Source organism: Poecilia formosa, unplaced genomic scaffold (assembly GCF_000485575.1).
Source record: "Poecilia formosa unplaced genomic scaffold, Poecilia_formosa-5.1.2 Scaffold107, whole genome shotgun sequence".
In the NCBI taxonomy this organism is placed as follows: domain Eukaryota; kingdom Metazoa; phylum Chordata; class Actinopteri; order Cyprinodontiformes; family Poeciliidae; genus Poecilia; species Poecilia formosa.
The window spans coordinates 326,318-350,086 of record NW_006800046.1 but is presented as its reverse complement, the minus strand read 5'-3'; the positions used below and the strand labels follow the sequence as shown (position 1 = coordinate 350,086).

Here is a 23,769-nt window from a genome sequence, read left to right as displayed (position 1 = left end):
TGGGGTGGGGGTTTTGGGGCTTGACCAAGTACCTTGTGTTGAATCATCCTGAATGTGGTTGACAGATACATTGCTCAGATGTCACCGGCTGAGAATACTCTTGAGTGGAGTCATCCCACTGTGTTTGTTTTCATGTTATGAAAAATAAAAATCAGAGAGGTCCTCTTGGAAAGGTTTTGTCCAAAAAGCAGTCATCAGAAGTACTCTTTCAGAGTTTAGAAGTGGTTTTATGGATATGGATTTAAATTACACCCAAGTCTAAGCCATTGGACCCAATCTCAATAACCCACAACACAAGTATTTCAGACTGAGCCCAGCCATGCCGAGGCTAGATTACTAAGGCAATCACTGGTGAGGTTAGCCCATTCTTTCTAATCTGAACAAGGTTCACCAGTTTTCTGTGGTTTTGCTTCATTCCGGTCCCCGAGTCTTAGCTGCTTTCACATTTTCTGCCTTTTTCAGGTCAAGGATCATTCTCTGCCTCAAGAATGATCTTGAATAAGATCATTCTTGTTCAAGAATATCTGGTCATAGGGAATGTTAGAATAAAACCAGAGGGACCAGGTGAAATACTTACTGAAGTAGTGCTGGAATAGTTTAAGAGGTGTGCATGCTCTGTGGAGCTGAGGCATCTCCATGATGCTATTGAAACAAACATGTTTGTGCATGTGGTTGTGCAAACCCCCTCCTGAGAAATATTATTATGACCTAATGTGGGCACATTGTTCTGCAAGATAACAGCTCTGCTCCAAACCAACCCAAAACGGATAAATTGCTCGTATCCAAGGTTACCGCTCAGATGAGAAAGTCAATTTGCATAAGCTTCTGGGGAAAGTTTGCCTACAAAGACAACTACTGTACACAGTTCTTTGGGAAGTAAACCTGAGATAATGACTGCCAAACCCGTCTAATGGGAGGAAGATTTTCAAAATGTGGTCTATTAATAGCCGTAGTCAGTGTGTCGTTAAATTCACATCTGTTGTGGTTTATGTTACCTTGTCAATAGTCAGGTGCAAAAAAGAGGTCAAGATAATTTTTGAGAGCCATATAGAAATATAGAAAAGTGTAGCTGAATTATTAATACCTGCACAGTATTGTGAACTAGTGTAAGGTAGAGAACCTTGTGTTATTTATACAGTGTCTATGATTTGTTTAGGTCCATCTCCTCGGGCTGGTGTCCATTTTGTGAAAAGCAGAGACTTGTCGGTGGTGTTTGTGTGTCTCCTTAATGAGCCCAGTCATGCTTTATGAATTATGAAGAGATGTCAGGTGCAGTTGTTACTACTAGGACAAAAGACTGAGAGGACAAAAGAGCTGACCAAAGTTTTGGTTAGCACTTTGTTTTAGCAATCTATTTAGTACAAGATGAATGCTTACCACAGACAAGAATGCTGAAGCACTGTAAAACCAAGAATTTACAGTGCTTTCCTCCTCAAAACTTTAAGTAGAGGTGAAGCAGTTCTCTCAGGACTAATTGGCATCCTCCATATGTGCAGAAATAGACTTTTACAGTCGGTACTGTGGAGAGGAAAAGGACATTGTGAAACATCCAATCATTCACAAACTATACCTGTAATGAGCCGGATGCCTGCCTCAGGTGGAGAATAGGAGAGACATAGGGTACTCTCTGATCAGGTGATAGACGCACATTTAGTGTTGATTTAGATTGGCCCATCAACTTAATATTTCTATTTCTGGAACCACAGATGAACAACAAAATCATGAGCGACTACAGACATTAAGGCACAGGGCTGAGATTGTAACTGGGAGCATTTCTGCTGCAAGGAAACTGATCTAACATCAGTTATACCTTGCAGCTCTCATAGTAAACCAGATATATTTTTAATAAAAAGCTTCTCTGTAACTGTAGTAAAGATAAAGAAAGGTAATTTCTATTATCCACACCTAGTTGCGGGTCATTGAGGAAGGTAACGCATCCACTGTACATCTTGGATATACGTACTCTTTGTAAAGACTTTTTTAAATGGTCTTTGGTAGTGCCTTTATGAAAGGAAGCCAGTGGCTGGTACATAGTGGTTTGCTCTTTTGTTTTGACTGCGGGTAATGTCAAAGTAAAACCACATTCTGTGCCTTTTTCAGGAAGCCAGTAAACGTGAAAGACCCAAGTACTGAAACTTGTTCTCAATGGGCAGACGCTGAAACAAGCAAAATCTAACATGCTTAAAGAAGTATGATGTATCCATCTCTAACATCCTGTAGTTAGAAAATATCCTAGGTTTCCTTGCCCTCCGTTACCTACAGGTTAGATGTCTTCAGTGAGGATGCTACAGGTACATCCTGTAGCATCCTCACTGGATGCTACAGGATGATACAAATAACACTTTTGTATCTTGCAAAAGTGTTATTTAACAATCGGAAGCGTAAATGTTTTTTTGGGGGGACTGGACTACATGGACCATCCTCAACACTTTTCAGATAGACAGAGAACATCTGTAAGTATCAATTTTCAAGAGTTGTCACATATTTTCAGGTCAAAACTTTGACTGAGCCATTGTAAATACGTTGTAAAAACCGTTCCATTGTTGCTCCAGCTTTATGTTCAGAGAACTTTGTTCTGTTGGAAAGTGAACATCAACCCAATTTCAAGTTTTCTGTAATACTGTGTATGTAGGAACTTTTTCAGGCTGGCGATGTATTTAGATCCATTCATTGTAACCATCAACTGTGTGTTTGCAGTACTCTCATACGAAGCAATAATGTTGCAAATATACTTTTACTATCACGCTACAGATTATTTATTTTTATTTTTTGAGGGATATGTAAGTACTACGTGCTTTTTAAAATGCGTTGTATGTATATTGTGCATTAAAACATAACAGCGTTGGGGTCTTTGCTTCTAAAAGGTTTCTTTAAGATGTTTTCTATAACGATGATGAGGTGTTGGCCTTTTCCTATAAAACATCCTCTTTGTTCTCAGGAGTCAATCCAGTCAAACACATATTTCCTTCTCACACTGCAGTCCATCAGCTATATCATTTCTTCTCCTTCTTCTTCTTCATCACGTCTTGTTTTCTTCCTGCTTGAGCCACTGTCCCCCTACCTGCCTGCCTGAGGAGGCATGGCCCCCTCTCTCTGCCTCTGTCAATGAGTTTTGCCCTTATAAGGAGAGAGTACAGACAGACTGTACTAACGGCGCGAGCTCGGTAGGGGTGTTGCAGGGTCGGGGAGACCACATCGACAGGAACGGCAGGGTGAAGTGGGAGGAAGAGTGGGGGGAAAGGGCAGAGAGGAGAGATGAGCAACCTCTTTTCAGTCAGCAGATGCCCCCCTTTAACAAAGACTATGTAGGGACCTGAGATGATGAGAAGCAGGTGGATACATTTGACATAATGTAACGTTGAGAACTTAAGAGACCGAATACCTCTCACAAATACCAAATACACCACACTGGAAACATAAATTCAAATGCCGTTGGTGTTCATACTGAGCTCAGCAGCTGCCCACATGCTCATCTGCATACACAAAGCCTAACGTTCGGTTGGTGAGACTCATGAAGTGAGAGTGTGGGATTCGGTGCGGAGGGTTTTACAGTGCGTTGTGACCAGCGTTGTGAGAAAATCTAATCTCAGTATGAATCTACGTGTTCACTGAAGGTCTTGGGAGGTTTGTTTGGGAACTTTAGGGAACAAAAAGCATCACGAAGACCAAAAAGAATACAGCAGCCAGGTCAGGGAGCAGCGGTTTAAGATGAGAAAGAGAACTGAATTTCAAACCAGTCGCTCTGTCATCCCCACCTAAAATCCACACATAAAAGTCCACCTCTCTGACACAGAGAGGGTTAATCAGAGAATTACACAGGGCTATGGTGACTGTGGAGAAAACTAGATCTTCACATTACTGGTGAGGCACGGTGGTGGGAGTATCATGGGGTGGAGATACTTCCATGGTTTATTGCAGAGGGTCTTGTATCCTGTTTTTATATTGCTGTGTTAGGTGTTTTGTTTTTTTAACTAACTTGTCTTAGGACAAAAGAAGAAATTTTGCTGACGAAGGAGACTTATAGTCATATATTCTAATTTATTGATTATGACTGTATGCATTTTGTATTTTTTTTTTAAAGTTTATTAGTTTAAACTGCTTGCAAAACCCCACATTACAAAATTAAGAGCATTTTAAAAAAGATACTGGTGAACCAGATGTGATAAGGTTTGGATTGTCACTTCAAACTGGAACCAAGATTCCAAGTACAAACCATGTCCGTCTACATGTTTCAAACATATTTCATAAGTAATAAAAAAATAAAACAAAATGCAGTTTTCCTCTTCTACATTCATGAGAGTCTGTGCACACTGGCTGTGTTGGTTCAACTGCAGCATTTCTCAGCATCACACCTTCCCTGCAGCGGGAGGGCCGTCCCGCCTGGGAGTACAGGACAGGTGCTAATTGGCTCTGAAGCATCTGAATGGAGGAGCCGAACCTCAGATGTAGCTGAGTGCGAGGCGCTAGGGGCCCCTCATGTGACGTGTGTTTGTACGGCACGTCGGTAAGCCCCCCCCTCCTTGCCTCAGCCTCCCCACTGAGTTCTGGTGACTCTCTCGGCGGACCCTCAGCTTCCACTGCTCATGGAGGAATGGCATCGTTTTTCTTGGGGGGGGGATTATGTGGGAATGCAAATCCGTTTAGTCACAAATCCCCAAGAAAGACTCAAAAATTGGTGGAGGGGGGTGGGCAGGGTGTGAAAACAAACATACCACCCAGCTGGTAAGTTTGTCAGCATGTATGGAGGAGGAGGAGGAGTGGTTTAAAAGCAGAGGGTTTGTGTGTGTGTTTGGTTCAGGATATTATCAGCCTCAAACATCCCTGCTTGCTCATCTCTGCCAGCCTGTAGGCAACGGTTTGTTTACTCTGATTTCTTCACTCAAACCCACCCTGCAGTCAACGAGTCCGTCATCGAATCCCGAGATCGTCTCCATTCAGAAGAGATTCGGCGATAAGCTCCACGTTAAAACTGAGCCACCTCCTCCTATCTAATCCCTAAATCTATTAGCTGACATTCGCCTTGAAGTAATTAGAAAGCCAAGAGACAGGAACGAGGTTTGATGTCGCTCCCGGCGGAGTGGGTTACGTAAAGAGGCTTGTGATGTAACTCACAAGAAGAGTTGAAGTTTACTGGACGAGGAGGAAGTTAAAGGCCGTGCAGGAATGAGGTCAGTACTTCACAGTGACAGTAGCGCCTCCGACAGGATCTCTGTGCAGAGATACAAGAACAGAGAAGAAAAAGTGCAAGAAGCAGCAGTTTACTGTAAATATCCTATGTCACATTCTGTCTGTCCAACCCCTGAAAAGCTTAAAAATAAACTTCTTCCTGACCACTTATGAGGCTGTGCCTGAGGTTTCCCTCTGTGACCCTTGGACTGATCATGTCAGACCCCAACTCTCATTCAAGAATGATACAAATTTGGCCCTTCCACCAGATGCAGATAGAGAACTATTATTTCTAATCAGGATAAAATTATCAACTTTTTTTTTTTTAACAATGGAAAATCTAAAGTACAACACAAAGAATTCATGTTTTTATAACCAAGATTTTACAATAAGTAGAGTCAGAGCTATCCGGAGACTTTTATTAGAATAGCTGATTGTGCCGCAACCAAATTAGCTTTATTTTAACTTATTAAACTTATTTTAATTGATTAAAACTGTTCTTACAGCTGAAAATAGATTAGCTCAATCGAGTCCAAAATATTTTCAAAAACTTTTAGTACAGCAAATGTGCAAAATCCTTCATATGTTTTGGATCTACAATGAATAAGATCCCTTTCTGCTCCCCCCCCCCTCCAAAAAAATGCAGTAAAATAAATAAATTTAAAAAAATATTGCTTGATTTTAGTTATTTTTATTTCCAAGTACTTTGTACTCGACAATTTTGGTCCAGTCAAAGTCCAGAGCTAAATCAGAGTTGCTGTTAATAGAAGTTGTCCATTCATTCTTTGTTTGAGCTACTCAGGCTAAAACTTCACTCGCGTCTTACAACTAAAATTTCAATAAAATACAGTGAACTTTGTGGCTATAATGTGATTAAATGTGAAAAAGTTGAAGGGGCTTCACAAAAACAACCCAGTGGAAGGTCAGTGAAACAACTGACCTTCAGGCCTTGTGAGCCTCCATATTTGCCATTAAACAGTGCCTCCCTCCTCATCTGATTGAAAATAGAAGCCGTCTGTCTGTTGAATTTAGCACTGAGAATGTTTCTATAGGACTTTAAAAGGCTGTAATCCACTTTATGAGCGCAACGTCGTCCTCATTACTTAAAACTCTCAGCGGAACACCGAGTCGGGTCACATGCCTCACAGAATCTCACCCTGCTTGCTTTCACATACAGAGCATTTCAGCGTACTTTAATGGCCTCTTCTAGATGCGCCAGATGACCCATAGCTTCAGGGTGTTCTGCGTCGCTCCATCTAAGTTATTTATAACTAACAGACAGTGTGTGTGTGTGCGTGTGTTTGGGACGCAGCATCTACTTCCACTTTCTCTCATTCACCTCATTGGGCACGTACCAGGAAAAGTGTTGGTCTGTGTCCCATTTGAGCTAAAACACCAAACTACTGCAGTGGATGGATGGGATAATGTGTCGTCAAAGCGTCCTCACATGCATAAGTAGCAACTGTATGCATAAAGAAAATCATGGCTCATTAAGTAAAATGTTATATTTAATCTGTCTTCGTCTTCAATCTGAAAGAGATTCTCAGGGAGCCCAACCAACTCTCATTGTGGATTGAAAATGGTGGTTGAGATGCTGACAGGCCAATCAACAACATCTCAACTTGTGCATAATACTTGGCTAGGTCCGGCTTGTACAAACCCTGAGGTGGTTCCAAAAAACAAGGAAGAACTGCGTCGGATCTGCAAATGGAGAAGAATCTGGCCCGGTCTGACTGGGGCATAACCGATTAAAGCCTCATCCCTGGAGACATAGTCTGGTAAAAACCAGCCACTTGCTCTATATTTTGATTCACGCAGAAGGTCTGGACCCTCAGCTTTTGAGAAATTATTGCTTGGGTGGACTCTGTTGAAGTTTTAAATTTTACTCAATTGCTAACGTTTGGGCGCCAGTCCGACGCTTTGAAACTTACCGGAAACAGCCTGCCGACGCAGATTGAAAGTGCTTGTTCTCTTCCTCCCCTGCCATTGCTAAAACTACAGGCAGACTACAACTCTAAAACGGTGCAGAAAATCAACGTCATTGTTCACAACTTTTTCTGTTCGCCGATTGGCCCAGTTCAAATTCTACCAGAGAAATCCACTTTAATGTATGTTAAGAACAGAGCGAGCAAACAGTTGCTGGGTAGAAACAAAATGGCAAAGCTTTGTTTGTGTATGTATCCGTGTGAGTGCCAGTATGGAAGTCGGCAGGGAGGAAAGGGGGGTAGGGTGTCCCAGAAACTGGCAAATGTCCTGTTCCCTTCCCCCGCCGCTTGCTGGGTATCCACATGGATAGTGACAGACCTGGAAAGCAAGAGACACACAGGGGATGGCAGGATGCCAGCGTGTCTTCCCCCTGGCGTCCGGATCATCCCCCCCTCATTCAAACACTATCAGTTGAAACCAGATTACGGATTAAACGGCTTTACAGCATGAGCGTGCATATTCCCCATATAGTCCATAAGAAAAGCTGCTTCTTCTTCTTCTGTCTGAATGTCTTTACCCCTCTCTGTGTTTTACTGTACATCCCACCTCACCTCTTCTCACGTCTAGACCGGAGTTAGTCACCATCCCTTAGTTGTCTGGACTTGCTTCCCCTGAGGTTGAGCTGATTAACTCTAATAGGGAATAACAATGCATGATAATGTGAATTATAATGGACCAATGGCGGCGGCCTTTTGCCCCATGCTCCATATGAAAACAGCGGCTCTGGAATGGTGTACATGAGCCCTGCAGGGACGGGCCAGACAAAGAAGAAGCCATGCCAGACTCCGGGTTAATGTAACTGGAAAGGACGTGGGACGCCTGGAGGGCGGTGTTGTGAGCCCTCAACATGGCGTACACACAGACAACGAGCTTGTTTTCTACTACAGACATGTTTCTGACGGTCAGAGTGCAGACTTTAGAGCAATCAGGTCATGTTGTAGCCGCCGCTGTCTCTTGGTGCATCTACAGCCAAGTTATTCAAAGTTTTTGCAGCAGCCAGAACAGTTGGTTGCCTCTTCTTCTCTGCTCAAACGCTGTTCAGTTGCCAGCTGGTAAGCAGCCACCTCAGCACCTCGTCATTGAGGCCACTGGTCAGTGTACATTGTCTAAGCCTCAAAGTGAAGACGCAAGCAGTGACCTTTACATATCTTGTTCCTGCTAATTTGTCTGAGGGAGGAGCTACGGGTATTTTCTCTAGTTGTTTCTCATGGTGTAGAAGACAGACTTAATTTCTGTAACTTAGGTTACGAGAAAAGTGTTTTAAGCATAAATGGGGAAGGTCTTACATCTTCCAAAAGATTCCAAGTAACCCCTGTAAACGAACCTGGAATGGTGAAGTATAGAAAGAGAATCTTTCAAAAATCGAAATTGGAAGAAAGAGACTTCAAAGAAAACCAGAAATCATCTTAGATCAAGAAAAACCAGATTGGATCATTCATCAACATTAAGTGACCGTGTTAGATCAAAGCAACAGACTATTCGGTACTCTAGTTCCATCTAGTGGTGATTTTTGGAGCACATGCTTCAAAGCTCCTAGATAGTTCTGTTGAGATAAATTTGTAAAAGGTACCATGGTTGTGCTCAGATAAATGCATTGAAATATGTGTTTTAATAATGTAAAGGCAATAGAAGCTATTAGTTCTAAAAGTTATTTTCTATATTTTAATGCAATATATGCTTTCTGAAAACAGAAAGAAACTGGCAACACTAGTGATACTTTTTTTATTTAGTCCTTTTATATCACAAGGCTGAAAACTATTAGAAAGTTTTATTTTTTTATGGAAATTTATGCAGGCAATTTAATACATGGTCATATAATTCAGTACACCAATATCTCTGTGTTACATATTCTCATAATTGTCTAGTGTAACATTTAAAAATTTTTGAGAAATTGAACTTTGGCATTATCTCTGATAGAAATGTATCATTGTGTGTAATGAAGCTATACAAGTTAGATTTTCAAAATGAAAAATAGAAATAAATAAATTTCAGAAATAAGATTTACCTGAGAAACAATACAAAAAATAATTTCCCAGAAATTCTTTGACTGCAAGAATTTGACTTTATTTAACATAAATAAAGTCAAAGTTAGTAGTATGAAGGCAGTATGTGCATGATTGCATCCTTTTAAGTCGCATCTGTCTATTTTTCTTTAATTAGTATAACTTTAAATGTTATAAAAACTGAAGACCTGCTCTGAAACCCTTTCCATTTGCTTCTTTGACATCACATTTCATTCTGCATACTGCAGTTTTAAACTCATTTCAATAAAATAAAAATCAAGACTGAAAGTGTTTTAAAGTAGAAATTCATATTTATTACAACAGTCAAGTAAGAGGCCAAATACAATGTGTCTGATCTGTTTTACTCTTATTTCACAGAAATAAGATTTCGAAAAACACAGGACACACCAATATTCATGAAATGGTGAAAAACATGAAACACAAACAGTAACAAGACCCCAGATGAGGATCCTCTCCTCCTTCATCGACAAAGCAAAAATAAATCAATTTTGTTTTGCTTTCCGTTACTTACTGTCTCTCGGTTGCCAAACTATCAAATGGGAAAGGCAAACACTGAACAAATTAGGCAGGCAAAGGAAAAAAAAATAAAATCAATATCTGTATTTAGTGGAATAATCCTTGGGAGACACCACTAAGCCTCTTCCTTTCCGCGCTCCTCGGTACACTGTTTCAACAATGTCTATCATCTCCTGCTTGTCCTCTATGATCCAGTTGATCTTGTTGTTGTTACCGGTGCCCAGATCAATCATGATGTGTTTGTTCCTGGGAAACAGAAACGTCATTGTTTAACACCAGGAGATGGAAGCTGTGTCAGTGGTTGCTGCGCACCGTCAACCGTCCATTCAACCGTCCCATCATGAACACTCACACTCGGAGAATGACTTACCTGAAGAAGAACATGACGGTGCAGGGGTCGTACAACTCGTACATTTTGTTGAAATCGGGCACTTCTGTAATGTCCACGAGGTAAATGACCGCAAAGTTTTTGACCTGGCCGAAAGAAAGGAACGTTGATAGCAAACTGTGTCCAACAAAACCAGCAGAACGGTAAAAAAAAAAAAAGACAAGTTATAAAGTAAAAGTTAACTATCACAGTGTTAAAAAACTAGGGGTGAACTGACAAGTCTGTCCGAATTTCCTTAATTTTGGGAGATCGGAAAAAACTTGAGAAACTGATTCTATCTTACTCTGCAAAGATCTTTAGCAACTTCAGTGATAAACTGGAAAACTGCAAGCTAATAAAAACTCAGTAAAGAGTTTTGTAAAAGTTTAAAATAGTAACAAAATCTTACAAGTTTGCCCGTTAAAACTAAATACAAAGGAACAAACATACATTATTCAATAAATGCCTGAATCAAATGGATGAAGGTCCTTACATCTGGTTGTACACAAACCTAAATATTTCCACCTGAGGTGTAAAAACAACCAGAGATCCTTATTCACTATTCTCAAACAGCCCTGAGAACCAAATGCTCTAAATGTGCAAATGCTTATAATTTATATATTTGAGAAATGTGGTGCAATTAATCAGCAAAGGTCAATTTTACAGAGTAGTGGGTCTAGGAAATGAGTCAATAAGAGTTTTACCCTTCCTCCAAGACTTCATACGACACATAGTATGTCATATGTTCAGCTTGTTTCCTTTGAGGCCACACACGTATTAATTATGCAGAAATGTATTGGCTCCTTTGGCTGAAAAACTTCCTGAAAGCTTGAGTTGTGAAAAAACAATTTGCTCATTTGGCTTGAAGCAAAAATTGTTTACTTCAGATTTCAATCATAGAATCTCATTAAAAAACTGATAACTTTTACTCTTACAAAGCACAGGAATCCTCAAACAACAAATTTTTCTGTTTTCTTCTTTAGAAATCTTATGTGAAAAATATATTCTAACATTTATCTATTAAATGCAACACTTTTAAATGTTTAGCCTGGTCTCTAATCAAAGATGTATGGTTTTGTGCTTCTAATCTTCCCTTTAGTTTCTTTAAATAGAGATTGATACGTTGTGTGCGAACGGTACTTATAAACAAACCAGTTTACAAATTAAATGACTAGAAAATGGCCACAAAACACTGACTGGTGTATCTCCAATAAGCTGTTAACTACATGATGACTACCAGTTATTAATCAGAAGCACGTAAGAAACAGCGACCTCTGCTGGCGTTACTGTGTCTCGTAACAAAAAACGTCTAAATGTAGCAATAACTGAAATGTTTCACATAAATATGTGTAGTTCAATGAAGAGCGGATTTGACCTGACAACACGAAGTTAAACCCGTTTCAAAAACCAATAAACCAGCAGGTTATTCTAGGGAGCAAACTTTGGATGCTGCTCCGACGTGACGTTGATGGCAAAGACGTCAACAAACTAATCAAACCTTTTCAGCGATGCTGTAAAGAACTTCGTCCATCTTCATGCACGTTGGGTCCCAGTCGTGTCCGAAGCGGATGACCAGGACTCGGTCCTCCTCAGATAGGATGGCTTGGTCCACCTGCCAGCCATTGTGGAGATGTGGCAACATGTACGACATCTTGATCCAAGAAAGTGATTTCCAACCTGCAGGTCATTACATCCGACTTTTAAGGTTGAAGGAGAGACAGACGGTCATGAAACAAACATAATGCACTGGTCTGAGTAGTGAAACACAAGGCAGCTAAACGTAGCTAGCGCTGGGTAATGTTAGCTGAGGAAAAATCTGGAAGAAACAGAAAAGAAACCCCAGAGGAAGCACAACCCTGACCAAATTAATAGAAAAACTCACCTTAAATTAACAAGCGAGTGTTACGTATCGAAATAAACGCCTAACTACCGAGTAAAGTAACACAGTAATATTTAAAAAAAGAAGCTATTTGTTGTTGAATGTTGCCTATCTTGGACGTCTCGTCGCGTCAAACAAACGTCCCAGTAAGGGCGATGACGTCATCAAACTAGCGACAAGGTAGCGTCTATGGCCGCAATGTATGTACGTCAACTATTTTTCAACCTTTCAAACTCTGAAAAGGTTTTAGTAAACAGTTTTTTTATTGTTCGTATTAAAACTTTTTTAATAACGGTTGTAGAACAGTTTTTTTTAAAATTGATGTTAAAGGGGCAATGTTTCAGAAACTTACAAATTGTAAAAACTAACACTGGCGTAGAAAAAAAACATTTCGGTTCTATCCAAATGCTGCAAAAAATATTATTAATCAATAATATAAATGGAAAGGTAGACACATTCAAGAATACTTTAACTCTGCTTAACCTGTACATTCAAATTTTAATGTGGATCACGCAGTTCTAAGTTGTGATTGGCTGTAAAAACTTTTTGGCAAATTTTCAAATTATACATAAATCACTAAAATCTAATGTAAGGCAAACTGTAAAGAACTGGATAAAACCCATCTTTGCGTATTTAAAAAACAGCAGAGAAATATATTTAAAAATTGGGCAATAAAACCAATTTAAAATAAAAAAAATTAAGGTTTAAAAAAATTTAAAGTCAGCTTTTATTAGCAATAAAAGGAACACTTTTTTGGTCAAATCCAACATTTAATTTTGGTGAGATTAGGGGAAAATCGAAGGGAATTTTTTATTTTAAATAAAATCACTGGTGGCATAATTATTTATTTAATCATATTTAAATGTCCTGATACTTCTTACATTTCCCAATAATATGGACTATAAAAAGGCTAAAAAGTAAGACAGGCGCAATAGATCTTCCACCATACTTTAAATTTTTTGTTGTGAGATTACGTGTTAATCATTTTTACATCTTATCAGGCAGTGGTGCCAGGAAATTTGTCTGTGCCAATATGTTGTAGCATCTAAATTACTTGACCCCGTTTGAAATCTTCTCTCCAAAGACAAAGAACATTCACTCCTGCATTCTTTTTTAATCAAGGGCTTATTTTATTCAACGCATATGGTACACGGAAACCTAAAACAGTTCTTTCACCAGAAAAAAGACACAAACATAACATTTATTGTTGTGCGATTCATTACAGTACAAACAGGAGAGAACGACAGACAACGGACAGGCTCAAAGGTTAAAGAAAACTTTCCAGTCTATGACATAGCAGCACATTATGGCACTCCTCAGAGCGAGTATAAATCACCATTAGATATGTCTGAACCTTTCTTTAGCTTCAACACTACAACTACACAGTCACATCACTGTGCTACCAAATGGTCACATGATTAATGGAGCTCAACAATCTCATGTTAGACAATTTGGTTTAGGAGACATGATTGTTTAACAAAGGACACCAGTAGCCAATTTGAAGAAAGAAAAAAAAAACTAAATGAAAATTGGACCTACTCACTGACTAGCATCAACACAGCAATCAATTCCTTAAAGCATATATACGCTTCGCTTGAAATTCTGTTTGGCTAATTTTCATATTGCACAACATCAACATTCTGCCACTAAGCCGAAACCTCCTTCCACCCCGTTGGATAGACAGGTCCACCGCCGTGAAGCCGCACCCTGACCCACATAACTGTCTGGATCAGAACTCAGCTTCCACTTCAGGCCGACAGATGGCGATTAGGAAAATTCACGGAAATTGGAGAGGAGAAGAAGAAGACGTCTCCGGTTTTGGCTCTTGCAACATCGCAGCATAGTAGCATCCAAAGTCCATCGGTGTTCGGTGAGGCAATAAGAGTAATCCTGCGTGTCGTAACGTCCCGCAGACCCTGAGGAAAAGTGTGCCGTTTCACTGGACCAGGCAGCTGTTGGGATAAGGTCAGGGTGCACAGTCAGCCTCGGCGATGAACTGCTGAATGAAGCTGCGCTTCTGCAGCTCCTAGTCGGCAGGATGCTCCGGACAGGAGCGATTCACCTGAAACCACTCATCTATGCACCTGGAAAAAAAAAACACAATGCAAAAAAAACAAGAGGTAATTAATATCTTGTATCTAATGAAAAATAAAAGTTAGAATTACAAACTGAGCCATTCCTTTTGTTTTAAGAATCTCTTTACATGGACACTAAACTGGTCCTGATCTCCTGAAAGGCCTTGCTAGCAGTTCAGTTTAGTCAGCTAATCAGCTAGCCTGAGTAATGCTTGGAAACATTCACCTGGAATGCCCTCCAGAGTCAAATTTACCGCTAGGAAATCGGGGGCGACTCCAACTATCGCCAGGTACAACTTGTAAAGCTGACTTTGCGTTTCAATATGGCCGCTCCACGCATCAACAGAAGTTACTTTACGAGACAGGCAGGTAGGAGTGCGTCTAAAATAGGTGCTACACGTAGCTTCTGCAGCTCTAAACTGAACATATTAAACCTTCTGTTTGCATATGGAAAATAAAAATGATGTTTGTAACAAGTACCACGAACAATGTCGGAAGTGCAGCCTTCTCTGACCAGGTAACTGGAGCACAGCATTAGCTACCAGTAAAGAACATTACTGACATGTCTCTTTTGGACACCCAGTCCTTACTACATGTGTTTGATACAGCAAGAAAAAATATTTTAGACACTATATGCTGCAATAAATCTTTACAACATTTCCACTTCCCTCATTCCATTTAACCTATTTTACTTTATCAATAGGTTTATCTTGTTCAGGTGGGACTACACTAGTTCATAAGGAGACTCTTACTTCAGAGGTTGATTCTGGATCTTGTGATTGAAAACTTCAGAGTAATTGCTTTGGTTGCTAGGGAATTATATCGTTGTCACTCCCATTATTTTATGATCCATCTCAGGATAAAAGATTAGAAAGATGATAAAACAGGTGGTCTGATTCGGATCACGAACCTGGAGGATCTCTAGAGCCACGCCTGGCTCCTTCTTTTTCTATTTTCCTCATAATTAGCAAATATTTTTGGGGCAGCTCATTCTCGTCCTGCAACAGGAAGTGAAGACGGTACGGACCCGGACTCTGTTGGGTATCTGACGGTCGAATGTGAATCTTGAAAGGAGTCCAAATGTAAGGCGTCAATCGTTTATCAGTTTTAGAGAAAATCTTTGTGACTTTAATTAGATTCAGTCAGCAACTGATTTGCAGTATTGGTAAATGAGTAATATATTGAAAGGGTGTCTATATGGTGGATTGGAGTCTTGCTCCAGATAACTATGGCCTATCGCAAGGGTTGGCATACTAACAAGATGTCTAATTTCCCTTTGGGATTAAGAAAGTATTCTGAATTTGATTCAAGAGCAGAGGACCAGGCCTTCATTTTTCTAAAACCACTTCCACATATTTGAGTGTTTTTACCCTTTGTGGTAGATGCAGAGGCAGGGCAGCCTGGCAATGGTGTCTCCCTGCTCCAGATCATCTAAGCAGATCGTACATTCACCGGAGTCTCTCGATAGGATGTCCTCTGAGAAAGAGACAAAACGCGTAAACTGAGCACAGAGCCACACAACGCACCAAAAAGCAAAAACTAAAATCAATTAATCAAGTACTTTGCATCATAAACACACACACACACACACAAAGAGCCTCTTGGTATTCACATTTTGTCTCCTTATAGAGGTTGTGAGCAGTTCCAGAAACAGCAAGGGAACAGATAAATGTCTCGGAATGGCCTAGTTCAAGTGCACATCTCGGATCAAATGAGACAGAATAAGCTTTAGATATTTTTGTTTCATGAAAACAAATCTGAGTTTTGGAGTTTAACTGCCATCAATCTTTTTTGTTTTTTAATACAATAAAAACTAATAATAATAATAATAATAATAATAAAAAGAGCAGCTCTTCTGAAAGAAATGAAGCCATAATTCAGTGTCCTGCTTTTTTCATGTTATTACATTTTGTTTAAGGTAACAGAATTTTAAATGAAGGTCAATACAACAGCCTGTATCTGATCGTTTTAAGGACTCTAACAGGTTCCATCATATACAAAATCTAGCTTTACTTCATATTGTAGTATTCTTCTTCTTTTTTTTATTCTTAATTTTGTCAGTCAGCTTAAACGTAAAATATCCTCTTAACCTTTCCCGTCCTTTTTTTTCTCCTATTTATATACCAAAGCACACACCAACTAAACATATTGTAGTATTTTAAATATAAAAATCTTCCATTCGGTTTTAAATTTAAATGTAACTGATTCTGTAAATAAGTTTGGGTTCATCTTTCTGAGAATACAAAAAAAGACAAGGTTTTCAAACTGCATGTGGGCTTTATCAGAGTGAAACAAAAGGCAGGCTCAATCAAAAAGTTATTGCGTATGAAGTCTAGCGCAGGTAAAGAATGAAGCTGCAGTTGTGCAGATCCTCCACATCTGCATGACCGCGATAAGTTGATTGACGCCGTTCAGCAGATGCTCCGGATTTGCACATTTATCAGCCACATGCACACCGCAGTGGGCGTGTGCGCGAATAAGCAAATGTGGTGCCGCAAAACAAAAGAGGAATCCACACCCGCTGGCATTCAGGCAAACAGCGACGAGCTGACGAAAGAGGCCCGCACCTCGGGCTGCACAGGGCAACCGTCTGCTTCTGATGTTTTCTAAATGTCTTTCCTGTGCGTCGCTTCGTGCAGGTGCTGCTCGCACTGCTCTGACATGCAGCTGCGTCACGCGTTTGTATTAGTTTTCTCTTTCATCTCTTTCTTGTGGGTTGGCAAAACGCAAAGAGTAATATTTCTTAACGATTTTAATCATGTCAAGCCGCAAACGCAAAGCGATGTTTACCTGGAGTGAGATTGTCGTCCAATTTTGAGTGTTTCTAGATGTGCAAGTCAAAACGTAGCTTTTTCTGTTGTGTTTTCCACGGACTGAGTTTGTATTGTGCAAATTCCACATATGCAGATGACGATCCGCTCTGGTCTTAAGGACCATTGATATCCTACAAAGGACTGATACAGAGTTCTGGCCTGCAAAAGCCTGAGGCCACAAACTGAGCTGCATGACAAAAATATCTTCAAAGAGAGAAAGGGAGTTGAGGGGGAAAGTTCTTCGTCGACAATCATGCACCCATCCAACTGTATGCGTCAACACTGGGTTGACTTTTTGCCTAAATGAAACCGTGTTGTCTAGACACCAACTAAACAAAATTAAATTTCAGTTTTAGCTAGTGGCTACATTCAGAGACAGCCGGCTTTTAAGGGTCGACTAGTGCATTCTGGGACTTCTCCAACTGAGTCTGTGAATTTTTGGCAGTGCTTTGCATTCAGGATGCATTTGGGGGGCTGAAGGTGAGTGTCTTTGGAAATTCACATAAAAACATTTCTATGAGTAACATGCCAGTGAGCACTAGGTAGTGTAATACCCAGTGGAGGGGACACTTCTGCTAACCCGCAGCTAGTTTTCTGTTTAGCGCTTTTGCTAGCTTAAAAAACGTTTAGCGTGTTTAGCTTCCCCTAAAAGAATAAATTGTTTTAGTTTGCTGTTCTTTAACAGCTGGCCGACACCAGTGTTAAAAGTTTTGGTCATTGACTGTTAAGAATACTTCAAACAGTAAGACGATATTGATATTAATGCTCATGTTTTCAAAAGAGAACAAGATATAAACACAAATACAATATCTATGGGCTTTATAGAAAGTATTACTATAGCATCGAAATTAAATTGGTACTCAAGGGTTTTAGTCTTGTAAGGGCAGATATGATTTGAAATTAGCGCTTTAGCATTTATTGATAATTACTGGTTTAGGGTTAGTGCAGCTAACCTTTTAGCTAGCGGTAATTTGACCGGATAATCAGAACGATTGCTTTATGGGCCTCTAATGGTAACTACAAAAATACAGCTGCTATTCCCCATAGCCAAAGCATTAATATCATACAAACAGTATGCTTCTTTATTGTTTTTGCAACCACCTTCTGCTTTTTTTATAGTTCCCTACAGCCTGGGTTTCCCAATGTTCCCTCTAGTTGTTGTTTTTGATACTTTAGTACAAACATGAACAACTACAGCAAATCGAAGTTGGATCTTCACGGGTCTGAGGTTGGGGAGTAAAAGTATGTCTGTCTGCCTTATCGGTTATTGTGGGTTCAGAACTGCTCCAGCACACTTGAATCAAATGAATGGCTCCTTATCAGGCCTCAGCAGAACTCGATAACATGGTCAGGATGTAATTCAACCACTTGATTAGCTCGCACTGGTTATGCAAGCTAATCATAAGTAATCAGTTTCTTCAAATGTTGAACAAAACATTCTGATGCCGTTGAAGAAAACTCAAACACTGATTAAAATTAAAGTCAGCTTACATGTTGTTCTGTCTCTCTAAAGCAGAAAGGAGAAGATAAAGAAAACTCATCACATCTGCTGTATCATAACAGAAAACAACTTTCAGAACCGCTTCCCTCCCCCCGCGCCAGAACGTACTGTTGTAGATAAGGCGTGTTTTGCTGAAGCACACGAGCAGGTGCTTCTCTATTTCATCCGCCGCCATAAACTTGGAGCAAACAGGACAGTGGAACCCTGAAAGTACAAAACACAAAAAACATTAGGACCCATAATCAACATTTAAAAAACCTTTAATAATCCCTAAGGGACATTCAAATGACGGCTGTGGGCAGGAACCGTCTCCAGCAGCAGTCTGTGTTACAGCACATCTTATTTATCATCTGGCTGAAGATGATATGTTGTTGCATGACAGTCTGCTAAGGAAGATGCTCAGGTTTGTAGCTCTATCTATAAATTGATGCGCAAGAGTTAGCATGTGTTAGATCTATGACTTGGACGATGAAATACATAAATATGCTTTAAAATAAAGTTATATTCTGGGTCCAAACTTGGGGACGCCGTCCACTGCTTCAAGTCTTTAGTAGGATTTCTTCCAAGATTATCCTGTGTTTTCATCCATCCGTCTTTCGGTCTACGTTTGCCTGCTATAATGGTAAACAATATTTAATGTGTTTTCCATTGACGCTAAAAAATACAAATGTGATCTCAACTGATCAGATCTTCTTCCACATCTACCAATACTACAGCTACTACTGATAATAATAATAATAATACTTTACTTGTTTAGTACTTTTTTAAACAAATGTAACAAAGTGGAAAAAAGTATTATATCAACATCATAAACGACACAAAAAGTACAACAAATCAATTAAAATACATAGTAACGTTAGATAAAATTACATTTTGTGAGCTGTCTGAAGTTTGTTTTCTTATCGAACTTCTATCCAATTTTATTTGCAAGTTTTCAATTATGCCAGAGGTTCCCAAACTGTGGGGCGCGACCCCTAGGGGGGGTGCCATCCCATTGCAGGGGGGGCACGGGAAGCAGTCTGGATGAAAAAAAACAAACAAAAGATGAACGCTGTATGCGCTGGGTTTTTACCTTAGAATGGCCAACTCTCTGTTATTCCTATGTCAATTTGATACAGTAGGAGCTCCCACACTTCCCATATCTGTGTCCTCTGTCACTTTTATCAGCAGTTAAAACTGTTAAATCTGTTGTTAACATGTCGTAACCTGTTTTTCCGAGCCACCTTTAAATGCAACATGAGCACTACGACACTTGCACTGGGTTTACACCTGTGAGGCAGTGAAGGAGACCTGCTGCTGCTGTGCAGAGCTACGTAGGTTTGTGTTAGAATCATGGCAGCAAACCAGCAACACGCAAAGAACTTTTCACAGTTTTTCCCCCAAACTAACAGACTGTTGAGTAAAGTTGTTGGATGCAGGTAATGTTAGCTAAAAGATGACTAGCTAATATCAATACACCACCTTAAGCTTAAGAAGTAGCCTGTAGGCTACTGGTGGTGTTGTCTATGTTCAGCTACGTACATTCATTTTGCCCCCAAAAAAGTCAATCCCCCCCTCCCCCCTCACACACGTCGTTCAACCAGACAGCTATTTGTAATCCCTTGGGGGGGCCCAGAAAATGTTTGGAAACCACTGAATTATGCTATGTGCTGCTTTTTTCCACATAAAACCACAAACTTTCTTTTTTTAGAAGAAAGTTTGTGGTTTTAATGTAGCAGTTTTAATGTGCCAGTTGAAAAGTTGCTTTTGCAAGTTACTGTACGGGACATATCAGATATCATTTTGCATCTTCCATGTTCTGCTCCAAGCAAAGATTAAACCCAGAGCTGCTCAACCTGAGACAGACTGGCCTCTTTTTAGAAGAAATGCAGAGTTTGTTCTGCCATCACTGCGCCTGGCGTCTACCTCATGTGTGTGTCATGTGTTTATAAGGGACTCCGTAAAGTCAGCGTGAGGCCCGTTAAGTCACATGGTTCTCATCGGTGGGGCAAAGGTTACAAATGAGTTTATCAGTGATTAGACTTCCTCATTACCTCTACCAGTAACTTCAGACTAAAAAAAAAAACGTGGGGAGTGAGACAGAGATCAGTTGGATTTTTATGGATGTCGTTTATAAAAGCATAGCAGCGTTTCCTCTTTCAGCCCCATGACCATTACAGAACGAGCTCCCTCGCCTTCCTCCCTCCCCCTCCCGCTCCCTGCTTTGTTGTGCTCGGATCTGGAGACTCCCACTGGTTCAGGAGAAACAGCTAAACCTGCCGATTCAGGAGGTTTGAGTGCATCCTGCGAGTTTCACTCCGCGTTTGTGTGTGTCCGTGTCAGGCAATGTGTAACCAGCAGGAAGCGCTTATCTGTTGACCTACATAGTCCTCTCTTCCCTCTCAGAGCAAAGAAAAAAAAAAGCGCAGCCCTGTTTTGCACAACAGAGGAGAAGCAGAAGAAGGAAGACAAAGGGCAACGCAGCGCAGCGGCAGCAGAGCCACCTGTGGCTGCGATAAATGTGCAGGAGGGCTAAACAAAGGGTTCAGTCATCATACGGCTTTTAAACGGATCCAGGTATCGAATGTCAAATGGAAAAATACCAAGCAGTCGGGACTGCAACCGTAACATCTAATGATTATGAGTAAGAGGTCACAAGATAGCGAGTCCATGAGATGAAGAGAAGATTTTTAGCCATGTTTTAGGGTAAACAAAGACTCTGTCAATCACATTTTAACAACAGTGCAGAATTATTTGGTCCAGACCAAATCCAGGGTCCCAAAGACTTCACAAAGAAGAGAGAAAAATAAATAATAATAATAATAATAATAATAATAATAATAAAACAACATGGAATTTGAAGTAAAATGGAAACTACTATGGAAATAATATGAATGCAAAAAAGGTAATTAAATAAAATATTTTGTGTAGTACCTTAAATTTTCCCTTTGAAAATTTTTCCCCTTTATTTTTTTTCCATGGCTAGTGCCTGGTAATAAAATGACCTCAGTATTTGAATAAGGAATAAATTAAAATAGCAATTTAATAGTTTTAGCAATCCGCATGAGAGACGACATGTGGTTAACCAGGAAGTACGTGGGCTTCACAAAAAGCCACAAAAACAGCCAATCACAGGGGAGATGTTGGCCATTTCCCAGAAGAAGAATCAATGCCAATATCAGTAGTATGGTCAGGTGGTTTAAAAAAAAAGGAAAAAAAGAAAAAGAACGTGGTTCAGTTTTTCTCCAATCAAATATAAGCCAATTTCAGATTTCTACCACAAACAGATCCAGCAACACAACGAGCCTTACAGTATTTTCATAAATTGATTTAAAAACTGCTTTTTACTCCAGTGTTTTGCAATTTTTGAAACACATTCTCATCAGTTGAGTTTCTCAATTTTAGTTTCTTTTTTTTATTTTTTGTTTGGATCAAAACATATGTTATCTTGTAATTTTAGGTGCACCAATTTCTTTCATTTTGGACGATAGGCCAAAATAAATCTAATGTTCATCTGCAATGGGCTGGAAATCAGCTGCTGTCTCTTTGCTGTGAAACAGGCTGATTGATAGACTCCGCCCACCACGTGTGCAGTCAACAATAGTCGCCCCACTGCTGCTAACTTCGCAACTTTGTCTCTACATTTAGCAGTTTTCAAGACAAAAACAAAGTGTGTTGATCAAAATCAGAATTGTCAGTTTAGACTTCTTAAAAATTGGTGATCGGTCGAAAGATTGCGATTGGTATGGCCCCAAGTTGTCATAGTTACCAAACATTTTCTATACATTGTGTAAAGCCCAGCCTGATCTTGGGTTCATCAAACTGATGAGTACTTCTTCAATATGTTCTAAGCAAGTATTGATGAACATTATTATGTCAACAGAACAACTCAAGATTGAAAGAACTACTTCCTAATATTTTCCCCCCCAAAAAAGTAAGCTAAACCATATACATATAAAACAAGCTTAAACTATTCACCAACATGTCTGGACGTGTTCTTAAGACTGGATTCACTTTGACTAAAAAAAGTATGTCATTTTAATATCCCAAAGTTTCTGGGCGTGAGATCTTATTACATCAACGGTCCCAAAGGCTACAAAATGGGCAGGTTTTCCTATGGTTTAAAATTATTTTAATGTGACGCTAGAGTGACTAAACACAGCACCGACCCCTCCACCTGTTGCATTCCTCTGCAGGTCAGCTGGCTGAAACAAAGTTAGCCCTTTTCTCTCCCTTAACAGAAAGTCAAATTCAGCAGTTTGGAAATATTTGAGTGAGAAACTAATGAAGCGTCATGGATCACTAATGATACTCAAAGGACTTTGTTTAAAATCTTTAAACCACCAGTGTCAAAACATCTGATATAATGTGTTGAGCAAATTATAAAGACAGGAAGTAGATGCAGTTCTACTCCGTGAAAAAAAAAAACAAAAAAAAAAAACAGCAGTATTGTGAGGTACGGTTGCTCAAAGTACAGATTAGAGTGAAAAAGGTCAAATAATTGACGTAAAACGATGCACCAGGCAGATATACATTCAGTTTCCCTATGTAAATTAGATTCCCTCTATGTCTTCCAAAGATTGTTTTTGTTATGATTGTGCAATCTGTGCTCGGGGACCTTACCTCCCAGCAGGCGAGGGGACAGGTGAGACGGTAAGGACCCTATGAACAGCCGGTGAGCCTCTGGGGGCAGCTGCCCCTCATCCCCGTCTGGGCCATCCAGACCCTGATTGTGTGACCCCGACCTTCTGCCGGTCGGGATCCTCATCCCGGAGTTGGTGGGCCCTCCGCCCGTGTACCGGATCCGCGGGCCGTCGGGTCCGTTTGTGTACCTAAACCCCGTGATCCCGTCCGCCGCGGCTGAGTTTCCAGACGGGAGGTCTGAGCTGGAGTAAGCCCGAGTTCTGCTGTCAAAAGCGGGGCTGCTCTGCTTGGCCCCCATGCCGGTCTCTTTTTACAGGTTTTGCTGCTGTTGTTATTGTTGTTTTGCGCTGGAAAGTTTGGCGTATTTCAGCCGCGACACATGTCCACGGTGAGTTCAGAAGAGCTGACACTAACAAAGGAAATAAGAGACACGCTGGAGCAGGGCGAGACCGTCGAGGTGATCCAACATCTCAGGAGTTTTTCCTACGGTGCGCTCCGTGCGTCAAGTGCGTACTCTCAGCACACTAAACTTGATATTCAATTATTCTGTTTTTCTCCTCCGTTAACGGAACCCTTCCCCTTTTTTCAACAAAGAAATGAAGAAGGAAAGAAAACAAACTCTAATGAGCCCCACGCCTCCACTCCCTGCGCCGCAGCCGAACGCAGGAACGCAAATGTTTGCGTAAAGCTTGTCTGGTCCAAGTTTGTTTTTGAGCTCAACAGCGGCCGTGGGGAAGGAAAAATAAAAGCAGGGATTGCCCTCCTCCTCCCCCACCTTCTGTGTCGGGGCGCTTAAGTCAAGCGAACTTATAGAAGTCA

General features: G+C 40.3%; 2 protein-coding genes and 1 long non-coding RNA gene across 3 annotated transcripts; 1 reads left to right on the top strand and 2 right to left on the bottom strand.

The window, feature by feature from the left end:
• The first annotated feature begins 98 nt into the window (after positions 1 to 98).
• On the top strand, positions 99 to 15,372 carry LOC107837049 (uncharacterized). The gene is made up of 3 exons (XR_001663027.1): positions 99 to 109; positions 2,447 to 2,453; positions 14,363 to 15,372. It is a non-coding gene; the product is annotated as an uncharacterized LOC107837049 (long non-coding RNA).
• Positions 9,447 to 12,105, bottom strand: txnl4a (thioredoxin-like 4A). Its single transcript, XM_007559756.2, has 4 exons — positions 11,942 to 12,105; positions 11,558 to 11,736; positions 10,063 to 10,166; positions 9,447 to 9,938 (listed from the first exon to the last, which is right to left on the bottom strand). Exons 2-4 carry the CDS (start codon positions 11,708 to 11,710, stop codon positions 9,767 to 9,769), a joined length of 429 nt encoding a protein of 142 aa, XP_007559818.1. The 5' UTR covers positions 11,711 to 11,736; positions 11,942 to 12,105; the 3' UTR covers positions 9,447 to 9,766.
• On the bottom strand, positions 13,045 to 23,738 carry LOC103143292 (E3 ubiquitin-protein ligase ZNRF2). Its single transcript, XM_007559754.2, has 4 exons — positions 22,930 to 23,738; positions 18,436 to 18,531; positions 15,384 to 15,489; positions 13,045 to 14,022 (listed from the first exon to the last, which is right to left on the bottom strand). The coding sequence occupies exons 1-4, from the start codon at positions 23,246 to 23,248 to the stop codon at positions 13,965 to 13,967; spliced, it is 579 nt and encodes a 192-aa protein (XP_007559816.1). The 5' UTR covers positions 23,249 to 23,738; the 3' UTR covers positions 13,045 to 13,964.
• Between the last annotated feature and the right edge of the window lie 31 nt (positions 23,739 to 23,769).